This window comes from Cheilinus undulatus, linkage group 8 (genome assembly GCF_018320785.1).
Source record: "Cheilinus undulatus linkage group 8, ASM1832078v1, whole genome shotgun sequence".
In the NCBI taxonomy this organism is placed as follows: Eukaryota; Metazoa; Chordata; class Actinopteri; order Labriformes; family Labridae; genus Cheilinus; species Cheilinus undulatus.
This window is the reverse complement of record NC_054872.1, coordinates 44,155,085-44,179,317: the sequence shown is the minus strand read 5'-3', so window position 1 is coordinate 44,179,317 and position 24,233 is coordinate 44,155,085. Positions and strand designations below refer to the sequence as shown.

At 38.1% G+C, this 24,233-nt stretch overlaps 2 protein-coding genes across 2 annotated transcripts in view; one reads left to right on the top strand and one right to left on the bottom strand.

Annotated features, from left to right (window-relative positions):
* Positions 1 to 24,233, top strand: part of efhb (EF-hand domain family, member B) — a 37,563-nt gene that overhangs the window by 255 nt on the left and 13,075 nt on the right. Inside the window, exons 3-13 of the mRNA XM_041794279.1 lie at positions 164 to 307; positions 1,512 to 1,689; positions 1,845 to 1,955; positions 2,088 to 2,217; positions 2,337 to 2,417; positions 2,508 to 2,575; positions 2,724 to 2,884; positions 3,133 to 3,340; positions 5,517 to 5,744; positions 6,449 to 6,630; positions 6,990 to 7,085. Of these exons, the coding sequence (XP_041650213.1) occupies positions 164 to 307; positions 1,512 to 1,689; positions 1,845 to 1,955; positions 2,088 to 2,217; positions 2,337 to 2,417; positions 2,508 to 2,575; positions 2,724 to 2,884; positions 3,133 to 3,340; positions 5,517 to 5,744; positions 6,449 to 6,630; positions 6,990 to 7,085 (1,587 nt within the window). The remainder of the gene's footprint in view (positions 1 to 163; positions 308 to 1,511; positions 1,690 to 1,844; positions 1,956 to 2,087; positions 2,218 to 2,336; positions 2,418 to 2,507; positions 2,576 to 2,723; positions 2,885 to 3,132; positions 3,341 to 5,516; positions 5,745 to 6,448; positions 6,631 to 6,989; positions 7,086 to 24,233) is intronic.
* On the bottom strand, positions 12,956 to 23,093 carry si:dkey-82o10.4 (uncharacterized protein LOC797793 homolog). The gene is made up of 5 exons (XM_041792607.1): positions 22,573 to 23,093; positions 20,080 to 20,151; positions 19,740 to 19,866; positions 16,631 to 16,775; positions 12,956 to 13,356 (listed from the first exon to the last, which is right to left on the bottom strand). Exons 1-5 carry the CDS (start codon positions 22,975 to 22,977, stop codon positions 13,272 to 13,274), a joined length of 834 nt encoding a protein of 277 aa, XP_041648541.1. The 5' UTR covers positions 22,978 to 23,093; the 3' UTR covers positions 12,956 to 13,271.

Here is a 24,233-nt window from a genome sequence, read left to right as displayed (position 1 = left end):
TGTTGGAGTTTATGAGCAATATCAGAATGGGATGTGGATGCTAAAAAGTCCATTGCTGTTTCTACATGAGTTTAATCTCTTGGACATAATCTGAAGTAACAGACACATTTAACCAATGTTTAACATTGATTCTAAATGATACATCAATATTTTAAAATTTCAGCCCCCTACCCCACCGGTGGTAAGGAAATTTCGCAACAGTACCCAACCTGAACCTGGAGTTATCAGAGTGCACAGAGGGAAGGCAACTGATCCTGATGTCGCAAGCACCCTTATCCATGGCATCAAAACCAAATCTACTCACAATGTGAGTACCGCATATGTACTCATCCTCTTGTGGACAAAATGAACAAAAAGGCAGATTTTTTTTGTGCCTTTATTAGAGAGAGAGACAGTGGATAGAGGCGGAAACAAGGAAGAGAGCGGGGAGAGACATGCAGGGGATAGTGCCACGGGCCGGACTCGAACCTGGGTCGCCTGCGTACATGGTGCGCGCCTTAACCACTCAACCACCGGTGCGCCCCAAAAAGGCAGATTTTAATACCGATTAACAGGTTGATATCTGATTGGAAAATAATCAATCTATCAGCAGAAGTGGAAAGAGTGCAAGAAGTGAAAGTACTGGCCAATAAATCTACTCAAGTAAAGTAAAATGTATTTCATTCAGTGTTTATTTAAAGTGCTGAGCATCTGCTCTTTCCTTATTGGCAACAACATGAGACTATGGATCTCCAACCAAGTTCTTCAGGTAAAGTCACTGGTTCCAATCAGCTGTAATTTGGATTTTATTTTACAACAGCTGTTTTGGGATGTGATGTGGAATCATTCTCTCGCTATTTCCTACTGACCGTCTTGTACAGTCACTTACCAGCCAGTATCATGTCCTTGACAGAGAGCTAGAGCCTCCTTTTTTAACTTTTAGTGTCTTTTATTCCCTTAGTGCTTGATGCTTTTTAAAATGTAAATAAGGCCAATACATCTGGCAAAATTATACTTAAGTAAGAGTAAAAATACTGATTTCAAAAAGCATTAAAAAGTAAAATGGACACCAAAAAGCTACATGGTTACAGTAATATGAGTAAATGTGATTAGTCACTTTTCACCCCTGTTTATCAGTAATTATTCTTTTTGGTTTGGCCATCAAAACTTTTTTCTATTGTCTAACTTTTCTAACATGATTTAAATTTATTCAACCTCATTGAGATTAAGAATCTCATTTGCAAGAGTGTCCTGGCCAAACAAGAGTGTCCTGGACAAAAGTACAAAAAGTATTTGCTTGTTGGCATCCAGACTGTTTTTACACACTTATACAGGTGCATGTCTTAGAAACCTCAGATAAAATCAGAGATAGTTTAACTGTAGTGTGCTATATGGTTGTTTTATTGTTCATACAAAACATTGGATTATCTGATTTAATTCAATCCAACCTTGCAAACACACTTTCAAGCCAAAAAATGTGATTTGTTTTCAGATTACTCAGACTTTCGATTATTTCTGTGTTACTTTAACAGGACAGAAGCTTGCTAAATCCTCCCCTAAAGACCTTGTTCCAGCAGAAGTTGGAAGAGTTCAGTGAGGCAGGTTACACCTCAAATAAAAAAGCGCCATTGGGACAATCACATGCTCAGCAAGATGGACTTCCCAGCTGGTATAACAACAACACTACATTTGGTGTGAAAGTGGTAAAAGGTATGGTTTATTTATTATGAAATAAGGTCATGGCTCATACAATTTAAACATAAGTAAATACAAGATTAACGTGTGGTAATATAACAAACAAGAAGTGTTTATCAAGCCAGAATAATCTCACTTTGCACTGAAGAATTACATTGCTTTTTGTCCAGGGTCGGATGTGCGTGAGATTATTCACCCTCCAAAAACAACCGAGGAGGTGGAGAAAGAAGCTCAGGAGGGACATGAGTCCTATATTCGTAGCCACAAAGCCTATTTTGTTGGTAGGAATATTGGAGATATTTTATCATGCAAAAACCCTACACTGTTACTACCATCTATTTTTGTAATGGTTTCTTTTTAGTTAATGTATTAACTGTCTTCCACTACTATAAAATGATGTCGTTCTTGATTAGGTGAAAGGATTGATAGAAAGTATGACTGGAGTCACTACAGCAAAGACAGCAGGTTTGGGATCCTCACACCTCATTTCAACGACGGAAGGGATACTTGCAAAACTCTTCGCTGGCTGGGGGAGTCACAGAAGTAAGACCGAGGATAAATGCTTTGTGTCATATTTGAACAACAATTTGTGATCATTTTTTCATATCCAGTTTAAAAGAAAATAAAATTGCCTGAAATGTTTCTAATTTGCTTTCATGTAGGTTTTACAATCCAAGGACTGGCTGGAAGAGATCTGGAAACAGGGAAAAGATAATGGCACAACTTGGCCTAACAAACAAATTGTAAGTGTATGTTACACTTTTGACAGATTCTTTGACCTCAGTTATACCTTAAGAACCGAAGTTTAACTTCATTCACTTTCATCTTTTCAGGGACAAGAAAAGTGTAAATGCACCACAAGATCAAATCTTTGGAAATCACATGCCAGCTGATGAGTTTGGTACAGTTGTGGCAAAACATTTTTTGTCTTAGGTCACATATTGGAACATGTTAGGAAACATGTGTTGTCCTCAGATAAGGAAAAAAGAATAAAGAAGAGCAATATTTGCTTGAGTTATAGAATAACATTTTTCCTTCTTTCTGCACAGGAGTCGGCGAGTTAATCCATTCCACAGAGCCGGGCCAGTATACAAGACACCGAGACCGGCAGCGACAGTGTAGCCTGGTCAACGCAGTACGACACCAACTCAAAGTTCTCAACTTCCAAAATTTCCCTTCCCTGTTGGAGGCGTTCAGACAATATGACAAGGTATGACTGTCATCACCACAGACTGATAATCACAGAAATCAGAGTGCAGTAACTTTTTAATTGATAATATCTTTATGTCAGAAAAAGTTTCTATTTATTTGACAACATATAAAGGCTGTTTTAAGTCACTGCAGTTACACCTTGGTCCTTGGTAGCAAGGACACTATAATACTATAATAAATCAACTGGAACAAACGTATTATACAAATTGTTAAGCTTTTATTGTGAATCTTTGTGCTTATTTCCAGAAAGGCAAAGGTATGATTGACAGAGAAGACCTGCAGGCAGTGTGCAGTGAGTTCCGGCTTGGTGTGTGTGAGTCTGTTCTAGATGACCTGATGGACTACTGTGACCTCGACAAGGATGGAAAAATCAATTTTCTGGAGTTTTCTAACTTCCTCAACTGGAAGGACAACATGCCTATCAAATGTCCAGAGCAGTTCAAGAAGACAAATGGTTAGTAAGGCATTTTATTATATCCAGTTTTAATCACAATAAGCACAACACTAGCAGTATCAAGTCCCATTTTATTATATTTTCCCCATTTTATTTTATTTTCTATTAAGGGGCAGGAGGGTAAAGCAGACTCGACTCATGTAAACAGCCCTCTGCCAAAGCTGCGCTGGGGTTGGAAAAGGCCAGAGGGAGGGGTAGGGGTGGAGAAAAGCAAGAAAAGGGGAGGGACAAGAGAAAACAAAATTCCAAATGAAAGACAGATTTATGGCAGACGTGGCCATTAACCCATCACCCATTTTGTAGGAAATTGCTATAACCTTACTGATGATGGTACATGCATCCTTACAACTTGTCTTAACTGCACATCATGCCAGTGGGCATCTGTGTTGAAACCCACTTATTTCAATTGTTTCCTACAAGATGGTACTAACAGCGTGCAAGCAATGCAGCTTGATGTGACACAAGGTCTTTGTCCAGTCTCCCTGTTTCTACCTCCTCTGTTGCTCACATAGACCTGGATGAGTAAAGGTGAATGAGGGAGATGACAAGGCATCAGGGTTTTCTGACAGGAACATCATCTCGATTTTTTAAAACTTTTCTCACTCAGTGGAGTTTGTTAGCTTGTTCTTCACAGTGGAAGCAGTGCTGTATTGATTGTACCTATGTCCACATTTGAAGTGTAAAACTCTGACTTTTGTCTACTATCTGGCACACTGAAGTCAATTTCTTGTCAATACAGAACTCTTCCGTTCCTCCACAGCACTGAATGTCATAGTATAAGGAGAAAACTCAAATTTACTGTGCAGAGGATTAGAGATCGAATGTATGCAATAAAGGGATACGTGACACTCATATGCTGTTAGGATGAACTTTATGAGAAGGTGGGCTTTTCTAAAATTACTTTGGAATTGACCTATGCTAAGTCCCACCCTCAAACGCGATGAGCCAATCACAGTGCGTATACCACTCCAATACACTCGGACATTGGCTGCCTGGATGTCCATTGAGAAGGTCCGTTTTCGTCCGGTTTTATGAGGTTTTTCTGAGATTTTAAGTTTAAAAATGGTCAAACGATGTTCATGGGGCACATGCGACTCCAACACAAGGTATCCTGAGAGGCTGGGCGACGGAGTGTATTTTTTACCCGTTCCTAAGCCACATCTAAACCGAGAAAAGTGTCTTCTTTGGATAAAAGTTTTGCAGTAGACCACAACATCAACTCAACATGGATAAAATTAACAATATCTGTTCTATGGTAAGCCAACATCGTATTTGAGGCAACATATTGTCACTTTGCTCGAAATAAATATAAAGTTATCTTTAATCTTAGCTAAAGTTAGGCTAACGTTAGCTCCTAGCTGCGTTGTTCGTTGTGTGAAGTTGTTTGTTGGGAGTTCGTTGGTATTTTTTTGTTCTAGTTTTCGCACTTTGGCGATCGTACATCATTGTTAGCTGTTGTCCAAAGGGCTCTAGTTAAACCTACGTTAACTTCCAGAGTTTAGCTTCATCAACTTATCTGTAATTGCCGAGATAACAAAGGTTGGCAAACGTTATGCAGAATGATTCAGTGTAAATATTGTAGCACCAAACTACCGGAGAGACACTCTTGGTAAAGATGGTAAAAAAAAAGGCCGTTATATTTTTGTCATATTATGAGCCAAAACCTTAACTTCAGTGCTACTTTCATGCTGATCCTCTATCTTGTGGTCTGAGATTGTGATGGCAACGAGATGCCGTTTATCACGTTTGCACTGGGACCTGTAAATTTTGGCTTGTAATTGAAGCTTTTTATCGACCTTCTTGACAATAAAATGATTAATATATCCCTCCAATGCGTAGTTTAGACCCTCTTGGTGGCTTCTAGATGACATGTGATCTTTCTGTCTCCAAAAATTATCAATGGCCTCCTGTGAAATGTCTCCTACTGTGACAACTGCAATAGCGCCTGTCAGTGAATGTTCATTGTTTGTCCGTGTGAGTGGAGGGGGCGTGGCTTAGCCATAGGTCAATTATGTTTGTTGGTTTTATAGTATTTCAGACATTACTGACACCAAGCTAAGGCAACAAAAGGAACAGCTATAGAAAATCATACAGAAAATCAGCTTAGATTTCAAATAGTTGCAAAAGGATGGAAAGGTTACAAAATATTTCTGTGACATTCTGTTTTCTCTTGCAGAGCGTCAGACCAGCTCAGCTCCAGCCAGCATAGAAAGGAAGCATTCATCAGAACCAGCACAGTTTCCTACCTCTGAGACCCTAATTAAGCCTGAGGACCTGGAGGCTATTGAGCTGAGCAGCTCACCCAAGACCCTCAAGACCTTGAGGCGAACCAGGGCAGCTCCAGACCACTTCATGACATCCTCCTCCCTCATTGGGGCTGTCAGTGATGGTTGCTTGACATCAAGTAAGTCAGCAATGTGCAGTTACACTTAGGTGGTACACCAGCTACTCATACAAATTATCATGCAGGGCTACATTTTGTATTATTGAAAATATATGACAAAATCAAAGTTGATTTTATAACGGTCATTTGAAATCTAAAATGCATTATGGGTGACAACATGAAATATTGGCAGCCACAATGTCCAAAGGGCACATTCAGCCACTTTTGATGACCTTACCAGACGATTGGAAGCAAACTGCAGGGCTGTAGTGCTTGGTGAAATAGTCTATAATCATTTAAAGACTATAATTAAAGTCTGATTATTGTAACACAGAAGCAGAAAATGTAATCTCTCCTGCTTGGCATGTAAAACCTTAAGTCATAGCTCTGTAACCTGTCGTGAAAGTGGTGCATGTAATAAATGGAATTTACCCAATGTAATGGAAGGGAGGCCTAGTGAAATGGAAACACAGCTCCCCATGCTGGAAACTCAAAGCTTAGCTACTCTAGCTTGGTCTACTTCTTAATAACACAAGCACAATGTAACAGTGTAAAAACACTGCACTACATGTTTTTTTAAAACAGACTCAGCGTTAACATTTCTTTGCAATTCATTCTTTTTCAGAGCATCATAAATTAATCCTTTAATATGCAATAGGTTCTTGAGCACTTGTCACCTAGTAATCCTTAACATCCTCTGTGACTATGTGATCTCTTTTACAAAGACAGCCGCACCTATGGACTCCCGTCTGTGCGCTCTGACCTTCCTGTCCCTAGCATAAAGAGAGTCGGTGACACTACCAACTATGGTGATACATCCACAGCTAGAGATCTCCTTCATCCATCAGTTCATGCCATTCAAGGTGTTTATGAAGAACATCTCTTCTGTCCTCGCACCAAAAGAGAGGTATGAACTACAGTTGCTCGAAAAAGTATGTGAACCCATAGGGGTTCACATACTTTTTCCACCCTGCACTGTGAATGTTTACATGTTTTGTTCAATAAAAACATGAAAACATATCATTTTTTGTGCAGTATTAGTTTAAGCAGACTGTGTGTGTCTATTGTTGTGAATTAGATGAAGATCGGAGCACATTTGATGACCAATTTATGCAGAAATCCAAGAAATCTCAAAGGGTTCACATACTTTTTCTAGCGACTGTATGTACCCCGTAGTTTTCCCAAACATCTGAGTTAGATTCACTCTGAGTAAACATGGTTAAGTGGAATAGATTTTTGATTCTGACGTTCTCGTCCTTCTTACAGATCGCAGAGATTTTCAAGAATGTGGGGGTGAATCTATCTGAGGAGACATATGAGGAGGCATGGAAGCTGGCATCAATGAAGAATCCTTCTGGGGAGGTTTGTGTTGAGGTTTTCCACAAAACACTCAAGGAAATTAAAGCAATGTAATGGTCAAGACAGTTTTACCAGCACAGTGTTTTCTAAAAAGAGTCAGTATTTCAAATAAATGAAAAATCTGCTTTTATTCAGAAAAAAATAATTTAGCTTCAAAATAGTTTGGTTTGATGGCAATACAAATTTTATGATAATGAAGACAATCTGAATCCCTCACAACAAGCTAATGTAGGAGTGAACGTTTAGCTGCATGGAAACAATAAAGTAAAATTTTCTCTACACTTAAACTTGTTTGTAAAAGCAAGAACTTATCTAACTACCTCCAAAAAGTAGCATCTTCATGTCAATGACAATTTTTAAAAAATTGATTGCCTTATTTATTTTGAATCTAGACTAAGGTGCTACTGTATTTTCACACTTTATATATGATTTCACAAATCTACCTTATAATAGCTGTGGTTGTTAATCTGCTAACAAAGGAAACAAGCTAAAAGATATTTCAAACACAAGTCAATAATATATGGGACCACAGAGATGACATTAAGAACACATTAGAATGACCAAAAATGTTGATGTCCAAGCAAAAAATGCAGTTTCTCTGCTGCTGATTTAGTAATTCACTACAGTTAAATTGATACTCTTAAACAGTTTTGGGGATAGTGTTTGAATGGTGGGGAGCATCAAATCCAAATGCTGCTTCACCTGAATGAAGAACCTGTTAGAAGTCCCTCAATCAGAAATTCTCATTTAAAGTGTAACTGTACATGCAGTATTTTAGACCTGGGTAGGTGTAATTACATGTCTCTGTAGGCAGAGATGTGACCTGTTGTTTTGAGCCTGAGAAACAAACAGCTCCTCACAGTTTATCTCCATTAGTCTTCCCAGCAACAAACAACTTAATTGGTGAGATATAACATGCAGCATTTGAGGCGGCTGCTAATGAGTCAGAGAGGAAATGCCTCTCAGCTCCAGTTGTATACAAACCATTCCTCTTCTTACATCAACCAGGACTGCACTTTCTTCTCCAGCAGAGGGCACACCAGTATTCACGGAAATGACCCCAGCTTTGAAAGCATTGCAAATAGTGTTTCTAGCTGTTAAAAAGATTTTTGGGTTATGAGATCAGATATTGCTTTAAGCATTCTCAGTCTCATGTTTTTTTTTTTTTGTTTACTAAAGCTGTTTTACTTCATGTATGAATAGTAGCAGTAAGTTCAAACACAGCACAGACAAACAATTCGAGTAATCTTTTGACCTTCCTTCAATATTTCAAAGGTTTGTATTACCGTCAAGTCTTAAGTAGTCAAAAGTGTATTCAGTCTATACAACAAAATCTAAGAAACCCATACTACAAGTCTTTCTGTTCTTATTCCTATTACTATCAGCCTAAAGTGAAGCTTATATCTGAATTATTTCTTTGGATATAACACAGTTAGTCTAAGTGTGAATGCTAGTAAAGCACAAAGTAAACACAGAGAAGCTCACCTCATTATTTGTTCAGTCAGAGCATTTGATCTCCTTGTAAAGCATGTTTATCTTATCATTCTACTAATCCACTCTGAAATCATAGTCTAACGGACATAGGTTCATTCATGTATGGTGTCTTAGAGCTCAGACACGTGCAGACATACAGTCAAACACACAGGGAATTAAAGAGGTAGGAATTGTTTGCATTTTTTGTGAATTAGTCTAGGCTGCGAGCCAATTTGTTTCATTAATCTTGTTAACACGTCAGAATGCTGTGAATAAAAAAATCATTAGCTTATTGTATATTCAACATTTGTTTTGTTTTCCTGATAATTTTCATTAAATCAAATGATGTTCAAGCATGTTAAATTGATGTGCTCTCACCATATCCATGTTCATATTGACATGTGCTAGACTAACCACACATTTAATCTCATTATGACACAGTGTGATGCTCCACCGGAACCAAAAACCCCCACGCAAACTTCCACAGACTGCATAATAATGCAGCAAAAATTAGAAATAATCCTCAGTGTATTATATTACGCATGGATAATCGTCTGCTAATGACAGAATCCTGGTTGTCAGATATGTTGCAACATTACTAATAGTGCAAGCTTTAACAAAACAGCATGACACGAAGCCTTCATGAGCCTGCCAGACGTGATGGATTTGACTGGTGACATGTTTCTGGCCAACGCTGGAGAATCTGACACAGGCTTTGAGTTACTGTAGCTTAAATGTTGGGACATTTCTAGTAGAATTTTCACTCTTGTCTGCAGCAACACAAATGAACTCTGTATCACTTGATATAGGACTGAATATTTGATCTTGTTATAAAAAAGACCTGTGATCCTGTAAAACCCTTACATGACAGAAGTATTCAAGAACAGAGGTGCCATATTTCTTACCAGTGTGGTGGATGATCCTGTTGCCAAATGCTTGTTTTCAGAAGATTTTTTTTACTATCCTTGAATGATTTGACTGTTTTATTAAGAACACAATTATAATTTGTGCCACAAGTACATAAGAGAGCACACTGTACTATTATAGTGAGGATTTGAGTTTAGAGCTCAACAGTGACTGCCCACTTTTTTCGATAAGGCTGGCTGATGAAGTAGAATTTCTTAGTTCAAATCCTGCTTTGCTTTACCTATAAATCCTTCTATCAATCTTTGTAATCCAGGAACCAAAAGAACAAACAAGCCGACCAAACACTTGTGGCTATGAAAAAATGATTTGCTGCAAAAATTGGAGTGGAGAACATCAGGACTGTGTATATTTTTTCCTGGATAGAAGGAACCACATACCCCACAACCCACTGCAATTACTTTAATTTATTGCGAACAAGAGGTGCAGATGGCCCACTGGTAAGGTCGTGCCCCATACATGTGGGCAGCCTGGGTTCAGGTGTGGCCCATGGCACCGCCTGTCATCCACTGTCCTGTCTCTCTCTAATAAAGACAAAAAAGCCCCAAAATAAATCTTAAATAAATGAATAAATCACTGCAAATGATAGCTCTTCAAATTTTCAAAACATGCATGACTCTTCTTTTTACATTTAACTACATTTAAATGTTTATTTTACTCATAATAATTTTGTAATATAGGCTACTGAAGTTTGTAGTGTTTCATATTGTAAAAATAGTATAGTGTATATTGCCATCTAGGCTTCAAAATGTTTGTCCAACCATAAAAGGGCCAGAAAATGTCCTGTGAGTATGTACTCCAGAATACTTAGAACTTTCAATATCTGGCAGCCATTTACAATTTACCGTATGTTAAAAGAACTGAATTTGATTTTTAGGGTTTTAGTGTGCAAAAAAACACTGCAGTTGTACTTATACAACAGACTTTGCATGTTAAATTTGAATTTTGAGCAGTAGAAAACACATTTACAATTACGCTTTTGAGTCTTTGCTTCTCAATATGCAAACACAGCCAAAAAAATGGAAACCATGTACAGGTGTTTTTCCCCAACTTTCTCCTGTCTGACTGTGGACACAGTCTCTTCTCATCAAGAGGTCTCGGTGGTACTGCCAGTGATAGTTCCTGTCTGGTTGCAGACACAGGCCCACATTACAGTTCTCACACTTCCAGGCAGTGGTCCTCTTGCAGCGCTGGTACTTCATGCTGGCTCTCCAAACTTTGGCCTGTCTCCTGCTTGTGGGGACAGCAAAGTGTTTATCACCTGGGGTCTCCTGAGGGACTTTTTCTGGGAAACTCCTGGGAGGTGTGCAGCAAGCAAGAAGGAGTGACTTGTGTACTACCTTGCCCAGAGTTAAAAGAAATTGAAAGGATCCTTCAGTTTTCTCAAGATTGTGACTGAACCATATTTCTTTAAACATGAGGTCATTGTAAAAACTTCTACAAGGGCATATACCATTGCTTCACTGTTGGATAACCTGTGGTTACCACCTTGAATTCTTAAGGCTATTAATCAAACCCACAAGAAAATGAATGGGACTTTTTCTTCTGGAAACACTGATGAGCTCTAAATAGTTTGAAGTAATTTTCCAGCAGAAATGTAACACCTGCAAAACTAATTTCCGCCTACAAACATAATAAACCACAAATGCAATTCTACCATTGGTGACTAGAGGCATTAATCAAGTCTACATACTTGGTCAATAATAATCGGTTCTTTTACTCCAGCGTTTCTCAACCTTTTTTTCTTCAGGGCATCCTTCTAAAATATAAAAAACCTCAACTCACCCCAGTCAAAATGTGCTGATGATAAAAATTACATTTATCATCCCTGTGACTGCTGAGGGATTTCTTCAGTAATAGATTTAACAGGATAAATCTCTAGGGTAATGTCTTAAAACAATTAAAAAATATCTATATTTTCATGAAATGGCCATGTAGGCCTTGAGAAACACACTTTGACATGCTGTGGCACACATGTTGAACTTAAATGTAAACTGCATGATTCTTGCAGTGTTTACTGTCTTATCCTATTAATTTAAAAAAGAGCAGTGAAACAATTTGGTTGATTTATGCTGGGATGTAAAATAATCTGCTTATTCACTTTAATTTTTGATTGAATTTAAAGTATTTTGACAATGCCAGAAGGCACCCTGATTGAGAAAGGCTTCTCTGTACCTATACATCTATGCACTGCACTCATACATAACTGCTAAAGTTCATATTCAAGTGTTCCACTTTTAAACAAGAACGTGTCTTAAAACAATTCTGTCAACTGATAAGGAAAAACAGAGCTGCATGTGTGTTAAAGAGAGAGACGTAGAAGACTAACTTGATAATGTACAGGCGAAATTGCATGTAGTGTATCTTTGAGTTACTTACAACTTACTCAGAGCATTGTTTTAGCATGTTGACCTGCTTTGGTATTTCACAATGAGCTAAATGAATGAACACAAATGATCATAAAGATCATTTTTCAGCATCATATGACATTTTTGGGAAGTTATTACAGTTTTGAAAACTGAATATTTGACCTTCCCACAAACATAAGAAAACCCTGCAAAGTAATAGTTACTAAATTTGGAAATAAATTCTTTTACATTTGTGGGATTATTACATTAAATGCTACAGATCAGTATAATGTTTGTGGACTACTGAATCAAACTGATCCAAAATTCTTATCTTTTTTTAGATTAACATTTAGTTTTAGTCCCATGTGAAGCAAACATGCAGAAATAAAGATTCATTTATTCCAGCTGGAGGGAAAGAACCTGATCGAGCTTTTGTATGGTTACTAAGTGCTAATTAAAACAAATCCATTGCGTTAAGATTACTACCAGTTCTCATTCTGATACAAAAACTCCAGCAGGTTAAAGTGGATTGGGCCATGTCCTCCTGATTTAGATAGTTTTATTACATTAAGCCTTCATCTGATTTTTAGTAGAAGATTGGGGTCTGGGAAAACAGGCTTTTGAAAAACAGGTGGATTACAGTAGATGAGAACTTAGGAGTGTAAGGATGTACCAGAAGTAAAAATAAAACAACCAATGGAACACTTTGGTGCTAGGATCAAGCAGTTTATTGATGCAATGCAACAGATTGGCTTTAGCAGCCTTATGAGTGTAGATGAGTGAAAAATTCATTCCCGACAATGGAAAATGTACTAAAAGACAGATGAATGACCTTTTCTGGAACTTTTGCACAATCTCTTGCTATTCTTTCTTGGATGGAGGTGTCTTGGTTGTTGTACAGAACATTTATTTGTGGTAACTAGACCTACAGTGGGTGAGCATCTGCTCGTGTTTCAGCAGTGGCCATAGACAAGCATGTGTGGTATTAACTGTACATATAGTAATGGAAAATGAGCTATCACCATTCACAGAGGACAACTGTGGTATTTTGTTTAAAGCTCCAGGAAGAAATCTTGTAAAATAACCTATTTGGAGTGGAGATCTCTCTGCTAAAGACATTGGATTGTGTTCTACAGTTGTTTGAATGGAGTTGTTCAAGTATGCTGTGTAACGGTAAAATCCCTGGAGTGGAATTTTAAAGGCATCTTAGGGTCTGAAGAAGACTTTCAAGTAGAAAAAAAGTGTTTGTTGAAGAAGTTGTAAAATCTTCAGTGTCTGCACTGCTTCAGTGGTATGGCTCTGGGTCCCCTCTCATGTTCCTTAGAGACAATGTATTCGATAAATCAATTTCCCGCTTGCTCCGGCTGTGGTCCTGTTTCATCCAATAAGTAGTCCCAATGTGATCTCTGATGATCGGCAAATGGCTTTTCAGTGTAAAGTCATATCACTCAGCCATTTTCCAGTGCCAGTGCCAAACAGTAGTGACTGTCCAGTCAGGAGAGGCTCCCCTTGTCAGCTCTCGGTGGAATCTAGAGGGAATTAGACAGACATATTTTATAGGAGATAAAAGTCAACATTTTCAACTTCATGCAGTCTGTTTCTCTTGTATTAAACATTTAAAGGTACCCTCGATTCACTGTTCTGTGTGTTGTCTCACCTACAAAAAAAATGAGGTGAGGATTGAAAATGGTATCCTTATCCTGTCATACTGTTTGCTAGCTCTTAGGATAACACTGGGAAGTTTTAATAGGCTTTCCCACAGGATGCTCTAAGACCTGAGACAATAGGAACGAGAATATGGCTAACTAGATAACTGGGCATTAGGGACAACAGCCACAGCATGTGGTCCTGCAACCAACGGGATTACAGATTAAAATGGGAAAGAGGCTTTGACTAGTACATGTTCTGGTGGCGAAATAATTTGCAACAGCAGCAGTTTTGCTCAAACAGAAACTGAATCTTTTTGTACAGAGAGTCGAAGGTCCTGTTCAGGTAAAGAAGATTGTTGAATTCTTCTGGATTTTTTAGATGTAAAACAATTGTGATGCAGAAGTTTACCTCATAACTTTATTCACACTTTTGATAAGCCATTTTAGAAAGCAACCACTCTAATGCTTGCAGTGGAAGTGCTGAGAACAGCTGTGAATGACATACGAAGAAGCAACATTTTTGTTTGTTCTGTCACAGGATGAAATTCTCTTTCCTAATGTCTGAATGAAGACACTATGTTATGATAGGAAGTTTTCTTCTTGCATTTGCTTTATGTTGAGCAGTTTCTTGAGATACTACCCAGTTGGCATAAATTAAGATTTTTAAAACATAGAGACTGCCTGACAATTTGTTATTGTGTTTGGACTAGATTGCAGTGTTTGGAGCTCTTTTGCCAAGTGAGTAGAAGAAAATCTACTTAACAACTTAATGTCTGAAAGTACATAATTCTAGTCCTGACTGTCCATTTTGCCAACAGTTTTACAAATGCTGAAAAAGCCCCAGAGCAGCGAAAGATGGGCACTGGCCCCTGTAAGCAACAAGTTGTATTTGTGAATTTGTAGAGATGCAGTCTGAAAGGTGGGCTGTTGCATGACTAACATGTTATCTTGCTTGTTAAACATCTTTACCTGACTGCAATCTGTATTCTCTAGATGGAAATTTGTTTGAATCTGCAGTGACAGCAGTCATGATCATTGAGCCAAAGATAGCTGAAGGTATTGGGCAAGTTGAGCATATGTGGAAAAGTCATAACAGCAGCAGGACATCTTTTTTTTTTATTTGCACATGGATCTGTAGCAAAAAAAACGTAAGGATGGCGAACATCTTGGTTCTATAGTTTCTTAAAACTGATTTTTGACACAAAGAACTCCAATATTCTTGTGATTTACTTGCATAATGTCTGTTGTGTTGATGTAGTTTGGAGACTTGTTGTGGATTACTCTAAGTTGGTACATCTTCATGTGTGTTATTTCCAAACCACAACACCTTAAAGGAAAAAAGTGGTTCCCAAAATTTTTCTGCTTGGCTGATCAAAATATTTTAAGCCCCTACCCATCACCTTACACATCAACACATTTATCTTGTATGAAAAAAACCTCTAAAGCCAGTTTTATACAGCATGATTTTCAGCCTATTCAAACATAAATTCTGAATCACACAAGTCACTTGAAGGTTGGGCTGACTTTCAGCGTGATCATGTGTTATTTGGCATGCTCCTCCTGACTTGCCAGATGGATTTCTGGCATGTTAGATGTCGTGGGAGTGTGATCAACTGTATACACTCCTACAGGGAGGATAGAGTCACAGCGGGAGCAGGGCTGAAACAGAGGGGGTTTTTAGACTTGCAAAAATCCTACACTGGAGTGTTTTTTCAGCAACAAACTTCACAGACATGTTTTGGGGACCTCTGGGACCAATATAAACTTGCCTTAAAGGGGTAAAATATGTGAACTTTAAATCACAATGATGCTAGAAGGCCATGTGCCTTCCCAAAAATAAAGGAAAACAACTAGGTAATAGGCCTACCTGCGGGTCTGTAGCTGGTACAAATATTTGTGGCTATTTAGCTGCTAGCTGTGTTTGCTGGCAAAGTTCTTTATATGTGAGAGAGAGATGGCAAGGGTGGTTTTGTCACCATTTGTAGCTACTTGAAGCATGAAAACGAGACAATCTGAGTTCAACCTCCGTGTGTTAGCCTTTAGTAAGGAAACTCCATCGAAATTTGTCACAGTTTGTCCTGACTTCGCCAAAATAGTGTAAGCAGTCAAGCAGTCAAAATTGCATAGTGTACACCTGGCTTTACACAGGTAGGATGTGACTAAATGAAGTGTGGCTCTCTTTATTAGCCACTGCTGTACAGCAGTGGCTCTCTTTATTAGCCACTGCTGTACAGATGAGGCAGAGGGCGAGGTATGCCTTGTCAAATTCTTTTCTTTGGCTTAGTAGTTGTGACATTCATTGTTAACCCTACATTTACCTGTCAGTCCACTTACCAAATGTGCCAGTCTGTGCTAGTTGTAAAAAATGGTTTGTATTGTTTCTACTTAGCCTTACTGGGCCCCTCTTGGGGGCTAGAGGCTTCATTTTGGGGCTGTTAGCTGTTTCTTAATTTAATTTTTTTTCAGGCCAATAAGTTTGGAGTTCAATTTTACATATTTGTTTAAAGTAATACAAAATATAGGTAAAGCCAGCTGTAGTTGGACTCTTCCACAGCCTTTTATAGTAAAAACAGTCATTAAATGTCAGTCTTTTAATTGTCTTTTTTTCCTTTTTACTGGATGTTTCCAGTCATATCTCTAAATTTATAGTGTGAGTGGCAGTCACTTAATGAAATAAATGTCACCTTCACGGTTTCTAAAAGTGAGACAGCAAATATTAGCTCAAGTCTCATCCACCCACATAAGACCCTTCTCTAAAATGATCTTTTCCACGTATATATTGGAATAACATTTAAATCATAATCATCAACTCCGGCTCTGTTTCCTGCCAAACAAAAACAGAAGAGCCATATGTTGAGAAGCCTGCAGGTAACTTTGAGCTTTTGCCAACATATAATTATCTCTCTGAGTAAATATTTGTACCTTTTTGATTGTGATTCAGCATGCTCTATACGGGGAAGTAAACCAAGTAGAGACTTTGGCACACAACAGCTGAGCAAATTAATGATCAAAAATGAGCTATAGGAAAAGGAAAACACTGCCTGAAATAGATTTCGATATGCTAAAGCGGAAAGACAGAAGATTTGATTGTAATCCATACTTTTATATGCGGGGTGTGTTAGCAATGTGTGCAGATGACGAGCTGAGTGCTTACTCATAGACCGCAGTGACTATCTTCTTCTGTGGGCTGCCGTCTTCACTTGAGGCCACTTTGAAGATCTTTGTACCCTCAGGGTCTTCAGGACCTTCATGTGTTGTCAGGAACCAAAACCTCATAGTGATGAAGCAGAACTTTCTGCCTGCAAGACAGATACACAACACACTGAGCATCCAGCAGACAAATTAGACAAAATTAGACAAACAGGAATTTTTATTCACCTTATTCTTTGGGTACTATTGTAGAACTGTTTATGTGTTCTTCTCACAAAGAGATAGTGAAAGCTGCATTAAGCCGGATAGTTATAAAGAAAACAATCCTTACAAAAAGTAACTCCTGCCAGTCTAATATATACTACTTTATAACAGATATTTGAGATAACTTTCTAAGACAGGGGTGTCAAACTAAATCCGGCATGTGGTACAGTTGTATCCGGCTCGCAAGATCATGAGATCTTTCTATTATAACTGGTCCACTGGTACGAGGTCTGCAGATGTCCTGCAGTACAAACATGTAAACTTTGCCTTAATGATTTCAAATATCCTTGTTAAATTATAAAAATCTGAAAAAGAGTAAAAATAATTAGTTAAAAAGTCAGGAAGGTGGGAAAAGAAATTTATGTTGTCATTTCATATTTTCAATTTTGCATCTCCCAATACTGACTTAAACTGATTTTGACTTTTTTTCATGTTCTGATTTTTTTAATATCATATTTTAACCTTCAAGATTCACAATTTAAAATTGAAAGTCATATTTTTACCTTTTGAACTTGTGATTTTGACTTTCTATCTCAAATATTTGCCTTTTAAAACAGAATTTTGCCTTTAAGTTTAGTGTTTTGACCTTCTGAATTAATAAACTTGACTTTTTATCTCAGACTTTGAACCTTTAAACTTATTAGTTTGACTTTTTTTTCATCTCAGAATGATTTATTATTAGTGTTATATATATATATATATTTTCATATTTTACTAATGGTGAAAATGAGGTTGACCTCACGTTTAAATGTTGACCTTTTTAGGCTCTTAGGTTAGGCCTAAATTCAGAATTCGCGATTGACTTTGACACTCCTGGCCTAAATAGTTCGGCGCTCAGGACGTCTCATTGGAGCAAATCTGGCCCCGGACTCAATATGAGTTTGACACCCCTGTTCTAAGACGTCCCTGTGGAGCTTTTGCAGGCATTACTTTATTTGTGGCTTCACATCAGTTGATTGGATTAGAAATGACCAATTATTGAAAACTGATCATTATTCTGAGTTGGGGCAGTAGTCAACCAAAGAAAACAGTGACCGTTTGAAATTACACCCACTATCGATCAGTTGGTTGGTAGGTAGGAAAAAACCCTGCAGACATCAAACCCAAACATTGCTGTCCCTCTCCTCGTCTCTTTGTCTGTAGCAATGAATTAAGTTTGCTTTCTGCTGAAATAAACAGGCAGCTGGTAAGAGGCAATGACAGAGGGCAGTCAATACAAAGAAGATCTCGCACTATTCACCACATTTATGTTGAGTTGTTGATATGTTTTAAGTTCTTCAGAGTGAAAACACTGTGAAACAATCTAAAAATAATCTGTGGCACAGCACTCCTCTCTCTACCCTCTCTTACTTCCTAAGCAACCTGTGCTGTCCCCATCTCTCTCTTTGTGGTTGTCCAACTAATTAAATTTTGGTCAGATGAGAGCTCGCTGATCAACTTATCAACCAACTGACTGGAAGGTGTCAGCCTCAGTTTTTGTAAAAGTACATCAGATTCAATACTTCTGGTCACACATTACCAAAACACCAAATAGACTGCTTCACATGTTGATTGCAAGGGATATATTCAACATCCATCTGGGCAACTGTCCAGAGTTGGTGTTTAGGTAGGACAGCCTTTCATAAAAAACCTTGACTGACGACTTGTGGAGCATTCTGTCACACTCATTATGCGCCATTCAGAGAAACTAAACAAATGGTGCAACGCTGTTATGACATAAAACTTTTGCATATACTCCTGAATTCGTCTCCGTATGGACGGGGCCTAAAAGAGACAACACTAGATTCTCATGTGTCTAAGGTGAGCTTAGTAAAATGACCATCAGGCAAAGGTAAAGGAAAGGTCATTATGATGTGTTCAAATGAAACTTCAAGAAAAAGAAATTCAGGTTTTGTTGAGAAACAACCAGGTAGTTGTCTGGTTGTGAAATGAGTTTTCTTTGCAGTATAAAATAATTGTTGTTGCACAGGGCTAGACCTTTTTGAGTATAATAATATTGGGGAATTACTTGACAGTTTTTGTTGTTTAAATAATAAGAGGAAGTTACATGACCTTATGTAGGACAGTATCAATGCAGACCATATCATAATGACTCAGCCTAAGCACTCTAAAGGTTGTTTCCTTGATTATATCCTACCTTCTCCAACAAGCCCAGTTAACTTACTATTGTAAAAGTAGACACAACTTAATAGTTTTTAAGTAGCAAATAAGTTAAAGGGCTAAACATGATAAATGATTGTTTCTCACTTGTGGTGTTACAGGTGGTGTTTCCATTTTCCTTGTAGGAATGAGAATTAGTGCCCTCTCACCGTGAAAAATGCTGGTTTTGGTTTAGTGAGTTGTGGCAAAAGAAAATGAACTCTTACTTCAGGCAAGGCGTTGGCATAGATGAGGCACTTTGGGAATCATCCACAAGTGAACCCTCCCTGACTTGAGTGGTTGCTAATCATATGTACCATTTCTTAGGCTTTTATCAAAGTAAAGTTTATTTCTGCTGCTGAAGTAAAAATGCAAACACTTGCAGGTAACCTGTATGGGTGCAGAGAGAATCCCATCAGTGCAATGTGAAAGAAAACTGACACCACCACTAAAAAAACTCTAAAATGTACTGCCTGTTGACAAGAGTTAATGAAGTCTTCTTTTGGGGGAGAGTATGGGCAATTTTTCACCATCAGTTTCTATTTTAAGCAGCACACCCAAACATGACAGGAAAGCAGTTCAACCAGTTAGCTCAGTTTGTATAAGACCTAGCCTGGTAACAGTAAGATCCTGAAGGAATGCTTCCTGCATCTCATGTCTTGACATCTTTCAGCCTTATCAATCAGCTCATGTGACGCAAAAATACTCACCATAAGTATCAAAGACGACGGAGATGTCTTCTGGGAGGACAAATACAATATCACTCATTTTAACAGATAGCTGTTGCCTCTTAGCTTCTGAAAGAGAACTGCACTTCTCCTCAACATATTCTATCATCTGAAATGACAAAAAGGATAGTCAATAAAACAAAAATAAAAACAATATCTACCTTTATTCTCACAGATTGATTACTCTTGATTCTTAGACCATTGTGATGAATGAAGAACGTTTACTTTATCAACAGTATTTGCCTTTGTAAAACATTCAGAGTTAAAATTTTACTTTTCATTGGATGTACATAAATTTGTTCATGGATATACAGTTTCTTACCTCTCTGGATACAATTCCCACCAGCCTGTGGTAACTTCCACTGGCCATCATGCTGGAGACATGGACCAAAGCCTGGAATGGAAGAAGAACACGGTGGTTTCTTGCTGATAATAATAATCATCTTTGTGACATGAAGCAAAATTAAGGCTAATAAACATTACAAACCTAAGTTAGCATAATGGTTTCTCAGCTTGGGAAATGAAAACATTAAAGGACAATGGCATTGCAGTGCTTATTTGGGGATAAGTAAATTTTTTTGATGTAATGTATCACTGCTAAGTAATACTTGGCTATGGAGCTTTAAATCATGACACTTTTTTTCTCTAAGCAACATATTATGTTTCAGCTTATTTTTAATGTGGTTATGTAACAAAACAACATATACTTTACCTTTATATAACAAATCACAACAAATCAGACCTTTACAAACAAGCTTGATCATTGCTATAAACTAATCTTTAAGCTGCTACCGCTTCCACCTGATAGGTGTTAGATGAGTAACATCACTGTGACCTGCTGAAATAGGCTCTGTTGACATTTTCCATAGAGGAGAGTCACAATGAGTGATCTATTTGAACTTTAAAGAAAGGAGGGAGTTATTTATTTAGTTATTTATTATTATTTTGGTTGAAAAATTCTACTTACACAGATCAGAATAAACAAGCAGATTAAAAGTATAGTTTTGTCCACAGGGTGCACCAAAATGGATACAAAACAAAAGTCTGTCACAAGAGCTTTAACAGGTTTTGTCACAGTTTTGAGCCATATAGTGCTTTAAAAAAGTATTCAAACTAGAACGGACAAGACAAAAATTGGGATTAGTTATATTGGGGTATTCTGGTGAAGATGATGTCTATTGTAGTGTCATTTAGCAGACGGTTTAGTCCAAATTGATGTACACCTGAACGACAGGTGTTCATGGTGTGTAATGACCTAGCAAACACTGGAAACCACTCATGCCCTCACTGCAATATGAACCCCAATTTCCTGTACCAAGGTCAGCAATAATGGAGCTATTCAGCCACATATTTGACTTAAGGCATTATAGACCATGAGACAAGAATAGTATCTCAACTCATATTCATTTTGATGAGTTAAATATAGACTCCCCAAAATTTTTCACAATAGCAGTTGTAATATATTATCTTGAAACTTACAGACTATTATTCTGTCTTACAGATACAGTTAAAAATGAAATATTTCAGGGCTAGACAGTAAATCCAATTATTAGGTTATAGATCAGTACATATTTTAAATTAGATATATAGTAAGACAACACTGTTTATATAGATATAGTTTGTGTTGATTTTTAAACCATTAATAATAATTTGCTTAAAATGTTTGGTCTAAATGGGGAATAATCAATGCATGTTTTTTCCACTGAGGAGCATTTATACTTTAAGAAAATAAAGAACGACACTGAAACCAGTTTGATAAAGCTTCAAACTAAAGTAGAAGTCCTGGACATCAAATATTTGGCAGTTTATTGGGGGGATTCATTTTAGCTGATACAGATATTTGAATATATATTTCAGACCTAAAACTTCTTTATTCTAGGTTCATTGTATGACAGACCACTGTGTCATGAAGTACCAGCAATTTCAGTCATGAAAAACATCTCCAAGTTTAAAAAATTAAGCTTCAAAATCATGAAAAATGAGGCAGTAAAATCTGGCCTAGGATGTAGTGGGCGTGTCTGTTAAATGAGCGGAAGCCACGCCCACTCGCGAGAAATGAGATCCTCTCAGATTCTGAAAAATGCTTCTGATCAGAGCTCAGCCACCTGGGTCTGTGCCATAGCAGAGAGAAGTTCAGGCTTAAATTTACTGTTTTCTGGTAAGAATCTCTCTGTTATACTTCTAATGACCCGTAGGCCATCGTGGCTAACATCATCAGCTAACAACAGACTGTACTGAGATAAATGCATCTGTGATTTTATATCACTGAAGCATAAGGAGGCGGGGCAATTCCCCCAAGACTGGTGATGTCATGGGCTCCTGCCCTACTCAAAATAAACCAAGCCAGGAAAGAGGTGAAAAACGTTCCAATGGTCTAAATCAAAAAATTCACATAGACCTTGGGTTTTCATGCGTTTACAGCAACCTTATCCAACATATCCTGTGTGTTCAGACTTAAAGTTTGGAAGTCACTTTACAGGGACTTTAAGTTCTTAAAACATACTTTTAAGCTTGAGAATGAAAACCCAGCTATAATCTAAAGAGACGTGATGATTAACTTCATGTTGCCCAGTCCAACAGTGCTGTACAACCTCTTCCCCCTGCTTTGGTTCCTGTATTATCTGGACCTTAATAAACCCCAGCTTTCTGAACAGAGCTGAACAGTCAAGATGAGGACATTATCAGCCTTGTTGAGGAGACAGGGATGCTTTAACTTTTGACTCTCAGGATTGGAGACACGTTTGCATCAGTTATTAAAGCTTTCTGATTCCGTAGCCGTTAGTTTATGACCTGTTGACTCCCAGGCTCGGGTTACCTGCTTTACTCCTTTGTCAAACTCCTCAGAGTCGATGTTGGTCTCAAAGTACAGGTCGACCAGATAGATGATGACTTTGCACCGGATCCATGTGAGGGGGTCCGGGATGCCAACCACAGATATAGCCGGTTGTTTCTCTGGGGAATCCTCGGCTCCAGGCTGTGAGCTGAACAGTCTGTGTTTCTGACCGGCGAACGCGACCCTTCGCCAGCACAGCCTCCGGCCCTGAGCTCCACTCACCGCCGTAAAAGGGCGCCCGAGACGCACGCACACCCCTGTCCGCTGCCGGTTCAAGGCCGGGTCCTTGCTGCAGATCAGGCCCCACTTCCAGAAGCAGAGCCCAGGGGAGCAAACTGCGAGGCCGCCGAGCTCCCAGGATGCAGCGAGGCTGGTGATCCGCTGCATCAGAGCGGAGAGGCTTTACCGGCGGCTTCTAAACTACGGACAGGGGCTGAACCAGCCACCATTGTCACAGTTGCCTTTGGTAACCTTATGCAATTCACCCCATGCTGTACCCATAATCCTTCTCTTCTCACAACGTAAACACACGTGACTGCTGCATTCAGGTACAGTAGGAAATTCAACATTCACATGAAAAAAATGTCTTTCTTCATTTACTTGGCACTTGATTTACTCAGGATGGAAGAAGAACTTCTTTTTTTTGTCTTTCCTGTTGTTTTTCCCCTAAAACACAAAATATTTTAGAGTTTAAAACCTTTTTTCACACACCTTACATAACTGCATCACATGAAATATTTGACAGATTTAGCCACATTACAGAGCAGTATTATTCAACTCTGCTCAACCAGTGAGCCAAATTGTTATAAAATGTCTTTGCAAGAGCCACAATGTAAGTGGTGTAAAGTGGCTTAAGGGTTAAAGTGGCTTCACAAATATGTTAATGGTTGCAAAAATGGTCAAATATCAGCAAAAAGGGCAAAGTACACATAAAATGGCCAGAAAAACGGTAAAAATGGAAAAAATGGAGCGAGAAAGAGACAAAACTGGGTGAGAAGTTACCAAATAATTAATTACAGGTGGCAAAAAGGGTAACAATAAAACCAACAACAACAAAAAACAGGACAAAAAATGAGTGTGTAAGTGGCTAAAATGGGCAAAGAGGTAGATAAAATTGTGAGAAAAGGCAAAAAGAGTGGAAAAAATGGGGAGAAGATTGGAATTTAATGGCAATACAGCTTATATGGCAAGAAGTGGCAAAAAATGCAAAAAACCCAGAAAAAATAGCAACAAGTAAGATAAAATGGGCAAAAACTGGTGAAAAAGTGGCAAAAATTGACAAACGGTGGCAAAAAGAAGTGGCAAAAGCAGACATAAAGCAGTGAAAATTGATTAATAGTGGGAAAAAAAAAGAAAACTACAGCAAAAATTGAAAATAAGGGCAATGGAAATAAGACAAAGAAATAAGGGTTGGCAATTAAAGCCAGCTGTATTAGTGTGTGAAACAAACTGATTAATGTGACTAGCAACAGATAATTTCTGAGGTCAAAGTTTCCCTTTTTTAAGGTTTTCTGGGGGATAAATATTTCAAATTTAGAAATAAAAGAGCCACAAATCATCACAAAAGAGCCACATGTAGCTCCAGAGCCATGTGTTGAGTATCACTGTTAGAGATTAGATCAATGTTGATGTAGTGAAGAAAC

Bases quoted from the DNA above. Each gene is read 5' to 3' on its own strand.
- si:dkey-82o10.4 (XM_041792607.1), bottom strand. From the start codon at position 22,977: ATGCAGCGGATCACCAGCCTCGCTGCATCCTGGGAGCTCGGCGGCCTC. The intron at 19,867-20,079 runs GTAAGAAACTGT...TTGTCATTTCAG, and splicing joins TGGGAATTGTATCCAGAGAG to ATGATAGAATATGTTGAGGA. The intron at 16,776-19,739 runs GTGAGTATTTTT...TCTGTCTTGCAG, and splicing joins CGTCGTCTTTGATACTTATG to GCAGAAAGTTCTGCTTCATC.